At 51.9% G+C, this 10926-nt stretch overlaps 1 protein-coding gene across 1 annotated transcript; it reads left to right on the forward strand.

Annotated features, from left to right (window-relative positions):
* Positions 1-2271: 2271 nt before the first annotated feature.
* ahdc1 (AT hook, DNA binding motif, containing 1) lies at positions 2272-7777 on the forward strand (the record flags this gene model as incomplete). The annotated part of the gene is made up of 5 exons (XM_084158078.1): positions 2272-2497; positions 2969-3162; positions 3784-5522; positions 5797-7075; positions 7472-7777. The coding sequence occupies 5 exons, from the start codon at positions 2272-2274 to the stop codon at positions 7775-7777; spliced, it is 3744 nt and encodes a 1247-aa protein (XP_084014204.1).
* Positions 7778-10926: the final 3149 nt, after the last annotated feature.

Below are 10926 nucleotides of genomic sequence, written 5' to 3' on the forward strand. Positions count from 1 at the left end.
TAGCTAGCTAACAAAACTAACTAGCTAGCTCAATCAACCACAAGACTAGTCAAGTTAGTTGTGTTGTTGCTTGCATGCATGCGATTGGCTGTGGTCTTGGGGTTGGCACACAGCCTGGGAGACAGGGCTGCCTGTCAGGCATCGTTCAGGGCTTAAATGCCCCACAAGGGCTTAAATGCCCAAAGAGCTCTTAGCTCAAGGTAAGGGACATTTAGCTTGCTAACATTCTAACTTATACATTGACAATGAGCTCCAAACACAAAAGCATGATGTTAGCATGATGTTAGCTTGAAATGTACCATCCCTTAGTGTAGCAATCAATAAAAACATATCTATCATCAATCTATCATCAATACGTCCACTACTATTTATAGTTTATCTTGTGATCTCGACAAAACAACTTTTGTTATGTCGTGATCATGAGATAAATAAGTTGTGATCTCGACATAACGAGGGAATAATTGTTTTATTAATATGTCCTCTCTGGACTTCCGTACACTGACACTGTGTCACAATAATACAAAAAATGCCTAAGCAAATGAATTTCATGTGTCCTATCTGTGCTTCGAGTTCAAAACAGTTATCCTAAGCTAGCAGTGTTATTAAAAGTCTTATTGAAACATGTAAAATTGAACGTTTTTTTAACGTTCCGTTTTACCGGTCAGGAAACGTATGGCTTCGTTCCCAGAACCAATGAGAAACCAAAAACGTACGTTCCCCACAACTTCCAAGGAACCAAATGTGCTAGCTGGGAGGTCTGATATAAAAATATAAAATAAATGATTGCCTATTTCACTCATATTTTCTTATATTTTTGCAAGAAAAGTAGTGTGTAGTTCCAGTAGTTAGCTACACCACTAAATGGCAAAAAGTACTTCTGAAAATACTACCAAGATTTTAATTTAGTTCAACTACCACCAAGCTACGGAAACATATTGTTTAATTACTAGTTGAACTACATGTAGTTCACTACTCCCAAACACTTCTGGCAGTGGAAAGGATTGTGTGTGTGTATGTGTGGTTTTTAAGATACCATTCCATTCTCATTTGGCTCACATCTTACTGTGTTTTTTTTATACATCCTTCCATCTCTCAACCCTCCATCTCTCTACCCCTCCATTTCTCTATCCCTCCATCTCGCTCTCTACCAAACAGAATCTGACTTCTATTCATAATTTCTCTGCCTCCCTCTGCTGGTTAATATTCACACATTTCTCTTTCCCTGTTTGGGACTGTAAAGTCACAATGTGTGTGTGTGTGTGTGTGTGTGTGTGCGCCTGCGCACGTGCGTGGTGGGTAACCTTCTAGTCAAACATCACGGTTGTCCTGTTAATGGCTGTCCATCTCCCTCTTCCTCCTTTTCTCTTTCTCTGGCGCTCTCTCTTTCCCCCCTTTTTTCTCTCTCTCTCCCCCCTTTTTTGTGCTTTCTCTTTCTCACTCTCTCTTTAGAAGTGATGGGCAGTCGAGAGCAGCAGCTGAGAAAGAGAGTAGAGTTTATAGTGTGTGTTAGAGACGAGTGTGTAGTGTGTGTGTGCATGAACTGTACTGTCATACTGGCGACCCAAAGAACCACAGCAGACAGACAGCCAGGCCACAGGATAAACTCTACCAGAATGGTAAATGACAGCACTGGGATGTTATGCTGTGTCAATGTTGTATCATTGTTACTTCTTGGTTACAGTAGAGGAAAAGTTCAGTAGAGGAAAATGAAACTGTTACATCAAAGTTATTGATCTGTTACATTAAAGTATTTGGGGTCCACACTAAGGGCTCTATTCAATCTGTATCGCTGAAGCGTTACAGATTACTCAATAAAAATGTAAAGGTCATTTTCGATTGAGCCGACATATGCCGCGTTTACCGTGAATGCAGTCTCCGCCTACGTGGGAACATTGCCTTTAAATTTCAGTCACGATGTAACGCTAAACTTCTAAGATACGGATTGATTCGAGCTCTAAGTCTGTTTACAAAACAATCCCAATCCTAAATGAATGACAATGATTGACATCATCTAATCCCAACGTCTCCCTTTAACATTAAGTTAATTATCTGTTAGAATCTACTGTTTGGAGTGTGTTGATCTTATGTATTTCTCTCTCCTCAGGTCCCTAAGCCTTCTGGATATAAGCCTGTGACTTCAGAGGAACACACATAAACACAGACAAACGGAGAGAGGGAGAGAGCTCCCTAACCTCTCCGAAGAGGATCACTGGGGCTCAACACTCTCTGACACTCTCACTTTGACATCATCATCGCCATCACCCTGGGTGGATGAGCCGCCTGTCTGGACGCCTACGGTCGGGGGGAGGTGGGGGGGTGGGGTGCGACGGGAGGGCTGTAGCGGAGGAGCAGGGGTGTGAGGGGGCGCAGGCGGCGTATGGGGGGGAAGGGGCTGTAGGGGTACAGGAGGGGGTCACAGTGGAACCCAGCGCTGAGGCTGGAGCTCAGGAGACCTTTGAACTTTTACCCTCCCCCTCACCCCCCTCCCTGGCTAACGGTCTTCACCTGCACAGGAGGCCTGTCCTTGGAACACGCAGACGGAGGCAGACAGAGACACATACACACACCGATGCTCCAACACACACACCTGGACAGACAGTCATAGGCATGCAGACACACAAGGACGTCCAAATGCACACACCTGCAAAGACGTGCACGTACGCTCACACACACACAGGCGCTTACACACACATGGATGCTCACACACACTCGGACTCTGCCGGTCCAGAGCAGCCCAGAACTGATTCATCACCAGAGACTCACACCAGATCACCTCAGCGACAGGCCCTCCTGCCTGTCAATCATTCAGCCTGCACCAATCAGCAAGCTGCTTTCTCTCCCTGCAGCCCCCCTCCTCCACACTCTGCAAACAGAGACACGCCCCCAGCCATTAGCCCTGCCCCTATTATTAGTTCAACACCTCTTGATCTCTCTAAACCCTCAAAAGCTATTGGTCCAAATCTTCCAGGCCATTCTCCTATTGGTCCACCCTGTCCAGACCTTTCTACTATTGGTCCAGACCCTGTAGATCGTTCCCCTGTACCTGTTGAGGGTGAGAGAAAGTATGCGCTTCGTAGCTCTGGTCGACCTCGCTTCCCCTGCCAGCTACGCAAGTCTTCCCGCATCCGCCGATCCACCGAGGATGGAGAGAGAAGGGGAGGGAGGGAGAGCGAGAGGGAGGAGAGGGAGGAGGAAGAGGAAGAGGAGAAAGAGAGGGTGAGTATACAAGTGAAGGTAGAGCGCCCCACAGTGGAGGAATGTCTACCTGCAGCCTCCAAGCCTGCAGCCTCCAAGCCTGCATACTCACCTGTACCAGTACCCGTAGCACCACGCCCCTCACCACACCCCTCACCACGCCCCTCCTCTCACTCCGCCCCCCGGCCATCGCCCAAACCCCAACATAGAACTTCAACCAAATCCCAACCCAAACCTTCAACCAATGCCAAACCAAAATCCCAACCCAGACCATCGATGAAAGCCTCACCCAAACCTTTGCCCAGATCAGCAACCAATCCCAGACCAGCAACCAATCCCTCACCTCGTCCATTGACCAATACCGTGCCCCGGCCGGCAGTGAAGAAGGAGGAGCCTGGTGATCTAGATCCCCCCACCAAACGGAAACGCCGGTTCGTTGGTGTAAGTTCAAGTTCTAGTATATTATTAATCACATAGCAGTCAAAACAAACCAAATCCCATCTCGTCATGTTGATTTGACATCACTTGACAACCAGAGTTCACCCGGGAAATAATATTTGTGTTTGTGTGTTTGTGTTTGTTCCCCAGGTGAGGCGTATCGTGGTGAAGGTAGCTCGTATCCCAGTCAACCTCAGCCGACGCCAGAAGAGCTACAAGATTTCCTCCATGGAGACAGTTGAGAAGGGCGGGGCAGGTGGCGAGGGCAGGTTGGAGGGAGCCGAGAGGGGGACAGCGGTAGTCCGAGAGCCGACTGCGCTCCTCCGTATGAAGAACAACGGGAAGAGCGTGATGGTCATGTTCCCGCCTGGAGAACTCCCGGTGATCCTGAAACGTCGCCGCGGCCGACCTCCCAAACAGGTTGTACCTGGAACGCCGGATAAAACCACCGGTGGGAATGGCGAGCCCAAGAAACCTCGTCGGCGCCGGCGGGCCAAGCTCCCGTCTCCGCAACCGTCGTACGTGAACGACACCAACGACGTGAAGACGGAGTACGGAGACGTTCTGTCCAAACTGGCATTCCTCAACCGCCAACCGCCGGCCACTGGCCGCTGCTCCCCACCACGCTGCTGGACACCCAGCGAACCGGACAGCTTTCACATGCCGTCTGACAATCCTGGGATCTCCGCCCTGCTCCACCGACTCACAGGGTTCAGACGCAGGGGAGGCAGGGGGGGAGCCATTGGGGGCAGGGGAGGAGGAGCAGGGGGAGGAGCAGGAGGAGCCGGGGGAGAGTGCTTCAAGAGCTCCTTCAGCGACTTTTTTGAGATGATCGGGAAGAAAAGGAAAGCGACCCCCGCTCTGTCAGAACCAGGGTTACTCAAGAAACGAGGGAAGGGTGGGGGAGGCAGGGGAGGAGGGGCTGCAGGGGGGGAGATGGGGGTTGGGGGTGAGGGGGGGAAGCCAGTGAGGAAACGACGCTCGCGCAAGAACGGGGTTCTGAAGGGGGAGGCAGGGGGGCAGCTAGAGCAAGACTGGTCTAATGGGGGAGTTGTCTGGGGGGAAGAGGGGGGAAGCATGAGGGAGAGAGGGCCAGGAGGGTACCAGGTCTGTGGCTCCCCGAGAGGGGGCTTCCCGTCCTGTGAGGGGGGGAGAGGAAGTGCGTACGGCAGCCCTGGGGGCAGCAGAGGAGGTGGAGGTGGAGAGGAGCCGCAGGGTTTGTTTGCTGGATATTTCCGCTCCCTGCTGGACTCTGACAACTCCTCAGACCTCCTGGACATCTCCTCCAATCGCCCCGACCCCAGGAAACCTCTTCACACCCCGGGCTACGACTCCTCCAGCCCTGCCCACGGCCCAGCCCCTCGCTGGTCCCCAGCCTTCCCCAAACGCAGCTCCAAAGGCGAGCCAAGGGAGAACCCAACCCAACATCATCCCTCTTCCTCCTCTTCTTCCAGACCTCCTTACAGTTATAACCTGTCCCAGAACTCCCCTACCACCTCCTCCTTCCCCAAGTCCACCCCTCCCTCCCTCCCTCTGTCCCGATCTCCCAGCTCCCCCCATCCCTCCTCCTCCTACGGTCAGTACCCGTCCAGCTATTCCTCCTCCTCTCCTGCGGGGGGCAGCACAGCGCCACAAAGACCCGCAGACTGCAGCTTCGCAGCCTACGGGGCAGCAGGGCTGAGTAAGGCCTCCACGGCCACCACCGTAGGCCAGGGTCAGATGGGATATTCCAGTTTTTCCAAGCGGGGCTATGGGGGCTACCCTGGGCATGTTGGACCATCTTCTCCAGGGAGAGGGGGTTATATGGCCATGGCCAAGAACAGCCCCTTCCCCTCCTCATCATCTCCAGAGGGATACAGACACTACCCCTCCAACCAGTGGAACTACAGGTAAGTAGCTTCAGGTAGGTCTAAATTGCCTAGAACCACAAAGTTTGGATTAGATTACTCTACCACAATCCTACCCTAACCTCTTATAAGTGTGTACAGTATGTGTTTGAGATACATTACACTACATTGCAGTCGGACTGCTTAGAATCCCTGATCTACAAAATCACCTTGGGTCCCAAATAAGTACTTATTATGTTATTAAGGTTAGCGTGTCTGTGGTTCGCCTTGCTGAAACTGATCCTATGCTGTGTGTGTGTGTGTGTGTGTGTTGCAGGCAGGGCTATGGTGGCTGGGCGGCGGACAGTCTGGGTCATCTTTACCCAGGAAGCTACAGTGACTATGTCACCCCAGGCCCCAGCGAGCCCAAAGACATCCTGGACATCTCCAACTACACCCCCCAGAAGGCCAAGCGACAACCCTTCCTCGAGAGCCTATCAGAGTCCTCCTCTGACTCCTCCCACCTAGGGGTCACCGGGTCAGGAGGCGGGGTCAGTGGCGGAGGCTCGGGGTCAGGCTCCGGAGGCGGGGCTTACAGGCAGGGTGGAGGGAGGGAGTCTCTTCCTATTGATGGAGAGGGAGGTCAAGGCCAGTCCAGCCTATCAAGTCTGGAGAAGCTGATGATGGACTGGCATGAGAGCGCCTCAGGCCCCTCCTACAACTGGAGCCAGAACGTTCTCTTCCAGGGGCAGGGGAAGCACAGCCGGGGGCGCAGGAAACGGAATGCCACCGAACCCCAAACGGAGAAGGAGGGGGGTGGCGGACCAGGAGCAGGACCAGGGCCCACCCCAGACTCTCCCACCAGCCCCCCAGCCCAGACCCAGCCCTCCACCCCAACCCAGGGCTCTGGTGGCAAACGCAGTGGAATGGGGGGACGGCAGGCCAGGGGGGTGAGAGGAGGCAGAGGAGGGCTGTCCCCGTCCCCTGGAGAGCGCCCCCCAGGGGGGAAGAAGAGTAAGGCTGCTGGGGGTGGGGTTGGAGGTGGAGGTGGAGGGGGTTCTGCTCAGGGGGGGTTGTTCCAGGAAGGCCTTGACTACTACAGTGGAGACAGCAGCAGCCTCTCCCCCCTCCCTACCCCCGCCCCACATCTCGGCTACCCCACCGAACCCTGTGAGTACCCCTCCCCGTCCCCTTACTCCGCCCACCCCTCCACCCCATCCTCAGAGGAGCACTACCCAGCCCTGTTCCCAGGTGAGGCCTCATCCTCCTCTCTCTCCCCTGGAATGACTTCCGCATCCTCCTCCTATCCTCCCAAACTATCCCCCGCTCCCCAGCCCTACCACCCCCCTCTCACCCCTGCTCCTCCCCCCGCCTCCTTCTCCCCCTCCTGCTCCCCATTGCCACGGTTACTGCCACAGTGTGGAACAGCGCTGAGCCCCCCCCATCGTAACCTGGCAACCACCTCCAAGGACCACTTCCCCTCCCAGTATGATTCTCCCAGCTACTGTAGCTCCCCCTATTGGTACGGAGGGGCATCGCTCAGCGGCAGCCCCAGCCCCCACGCTAACACACACACCACTACACACACACATGCTAACGCACATGGCAACACACATGTACACGCTAATGTTAACACTCATGCTAGCCCTAACAATCACCCTAACCCTAACCCTCACACTACTGCACACCCACACACCAACACACACACACACCCTAACAGCAACCCTCATGCAAACATGAGTCCACACACACCTCAGACAAGCATGAGCCCACACACACACCCTAACCCCAACACCAACCCTCACACACACACCAACCTCCACATCAACACACACCTTCATTCAAACCAGAACCAACATCCTCATCCACACCCCCACCCTAACACTTACCCCCACCCCCATCCCAACACCACCCAACACTCCCACCCTAACCTCTCCTCACACACTCACCCCCACCCTCACCACAACCCTAACCTCTCCCCCCACTCCCACGCTCATCCCCTGCTTTATGAGGAGCGCCCCCCTCACAGCGCCATGCCCCCCCATGGTCCCACCCAACCTCACAAACGGGACCTGCCCCACCACCTCAACTCAGGGCTGCGACCAGCCCCCCTGCAGCTCTCCCCGTACCCCTCCCCCCACCACAAGCCCCCCCTGGCGTCCTCGCCGCATTCTGAGGACATGGGTTACCCCCCGTACCCCGGGATGCACCCCCGCTACCACCCACAGCCCCCGCCTCGAGGAGGAGGAGGAGGAGGAGTGCTCTGTCAGCTACTAGACCCCCCCAGCGATGACAGCTTCAGTGTCACCAGCTTGTAGCTGCAGGTAATACACAAGAGGACCTACTCTCTCTCTACTAAAGGGTTAGACACAAGAGGACCTACTCTCTCTCTACTAAAGGGTTAGATACAAGAGGACCTACTCTCTCTCTACTAAAGGGTTAGACACAAGAGGACCTACTCTCTCTCTACTAAAGGGTTAGACACAAAAGGACCTTCTCTCTCTCTACTAAAGGGTTAGACACAAGAGGACCTACTCTCTCTCTCTACTAAAGGGTTAGACACAAGAGGACCTACTCTCTCTCTCTCTACTAAAGGGTTAGACACAAGAGGACTTACTCTCTCTCTACTAAAGGGTTAGACACAAGATGACCTACTCTCTCTCTCTCTACTAAAGGGTTAGACACAAGAGGCCCTACTCTCTCTCTCTCTCTACTAAAGGGTTAGACACAAGAGGACCTACTCTCTCTCTACTAAAGGGTTAGACACAAGAGGCCCTACTCTCTCTCTCTCTACTAAAGGGTTAGACACAAGAGGACCTACTCTCTCTCTCTCTACTAAAGGGTTAGACACAAGAGGACCTACTCTCTCTCTCTCTACTAAAGGGTTGGACACAAGAGGACCTACTCTCTCTCTCTACTAAAGGGTTAGACACAAGAGGACCTACTCTCTCTCTCTCTACTAAAGGGTTAGACACAAGATGACCTACTCTCTCTCTCTCTCTCTCTCTCTACTAAAGGGTTAGACACGAGGACTTACTCTCTCTCTGTCTACTAAAGAGTTAGACACAAGAGGACTTACTCTCTCTCTCTACTAAAGGGTTAGACACAAGAGGACCTACTCTCTCTCTACTAAAGGGTTAGACACAAGAGGACCTACTCTCTCTCTACTAAAGGGTTAGACACGAGGACTTTCTCTCTCTCTACTAAAGGGTTAGACACAAGAGGACTTACTCTCTCTCTTCTAAAGGGTTAGATACAAGAGGACCTACTCTCTCTCTACTAAAGGGTTAGACACAAGAGGACCTACTCTCTCTCTACTAAAGGGTTAGACACAAGAGGACCTATTCTCTCTCTACTAAAGGATTAGACACAAGAGGACTTGCTCTCTCTCTCTCTCTACTAAAGGGTTAGACACAACACCTATAGACATTTATTAACATCTGTTTCATTCATAGAATAATCCCATTTAGCTATGTAAAGGTTTTACTGTCTAACAATCACATCATAATTACGGTTTCTCTCTCTCTCTCCCCCCCCTCTCTCTCTGTCTTACAGGTGCATTAAATCTCAACCTTTTTCAGATTTGTAAACTTTTTTTAAGGAGAGACTTTCAGAGACAAGATGATGGATCAGAATGTATCTGCTAACTCTAGACAGTAGATCTTTAGTTCTCCAGCTATGACAATCAAAAGCCAACTGCAACACAAACCCACACACACACACACACACACACACACACACACACACACACACACACACACGCACACAGCTGGAAAGAGGGAGTGGCCTAGAGGAGCTGTGGGAGGAGTGACAGACGCTGACGAACAGAGAGGCGGAGCCTAAAGGACTAGTCCCGCCCCTATCCCTAAACACACTAACCCCCTATCCACCCTATCCCCTAAACCCTACACTCTTCACTCTGTGTGTGCTATATGAGAGAAGTGGACTACAGCATCAGCTCTTGAATTACCAGCATCTGTACATAGACTCCAACTCCAGCCACAGACCCATAACCTCACCACACATTGAAACAGTTAAGACAACGTTACTAACGTTCCATCAGTGTTTTCTAACGTTCAGGCTTTTAGCTAGGACCACAGACCCACAACCACACCCAGGGGCGGACTGGCCATCTGGCATTTCGGGAAAATGCCAGATGGGCTGGTCCATTTTAAGCCTAGTGGGCCTGTCTAACTTGGGTTTTTCACGCAAAAAGATCACTATTTGGCTAATAATGGGTGCCTCAAGGGAAAAAAAGGGGCCAATGTGTGGACCTTGAGGAAAAAAATGGGCCGGTGTGTTAGAAATGCCAGGGCCAATTTCTGGTCCCAGTCTGCCCCTGACCACAGCTGTGCTACAACAGCTCTACAACAACGTTCCATCATCGTTTCTCTGACGTTCTGCCATGGTCTCTACTCCGATGGAAGGACTGCAGCATGGAGACTCTACATCCTGTGTTTCACTGTTTTTACTAGGAGGGAAAGAGACCCGACACACACTCTGACCCCAAAGAGACTGACGTGTGTTTATTTGTGTGTGTGTGAGTGTGTAACCACACGGATGGTCTTCTGTATGTATGTGTGTGTGTGTGTGTTTAGGGTCTAAAGAGGTGGAGCTCTATATCTGAGATAGTGGATGAATGAACAGGGCTTCACTTCCTTCTCTTACTCTCTCCCTTCTTTTTTCCGTGGTCTTGTGTTGTTTGGTGGTTTTTGTGATGAACAGTTGTATATCTGTCTGTTAATGTCATGATGTATCTACAGTGCCAATATTTAAATACACTCTGATCTGGCCATTGGTAAACTGCCTGGACTCCTAATGCTTTATAGGGTGGGGGGAGGGGGGTGGGGGTGTGTGTGTGTGTGTGTGTGTGTGTGTGTGTGTGTGTGTGTGTGTGTGTGTGTGTGTGTGTGTGTGAGAGAGAGTTCCTTGGTATTCAGCGCTGCTCATGCAGTGCAGGGAGCAAGTTTAGACAGGGACACGGCTGGGAGGGAAGGAGGCGGCGAGTGAGGGAGGGAGAGCGAGGAGGAGAGAGAGAAAGGTAGTTAAGAGAGTGGCACAGAGAGAGGAGGGGACAAGGGGAGGTAGAAAGAGGACAGGAAAACAGAAGCTTGATGGGATTGAGACTGGGGTGAAAGAGGAGAAATAAACAGAGAAAGACTGGCTCCATTGTTCATGAGTCCATAATCAGTCTAAAATTAATCCTGAGAGGGCCTTTAAACCCTGGGGGCAGTCACACTTCCCCCACTGGATATCTGAGAATTTAGTCTGCCAATGTGTGTGTGTGTATGGTGTGTGTGTGCTTGTGTGCTTGTGTGTGTGTTTGTGTGTGTGTGTGTGTGATGGGCTTTACTGTATTTGTATATTTGACTGTGTTTACATATGAAGCGGTTTGTCAACAGGCTGACTGGAAAGAGTGTTTGATGTTCCTCATCTGGTGGTTGGAAGGAAGGGGGGGATCAGTCTA

The sequence above is a fragment of the Coregonus lavaretus genome (assembly GCF_964263955.1).
Source record: "Coregonus lavaretus genome assembly, chromosome: 3".
In the NCBI taxonomy this organism is placed as follows: Eukaryota; Metazoa; Chordata; class Actinopteri; order Salmoniformes; family Salmonidae; genus Coregonus; species Coregonus lavaretus.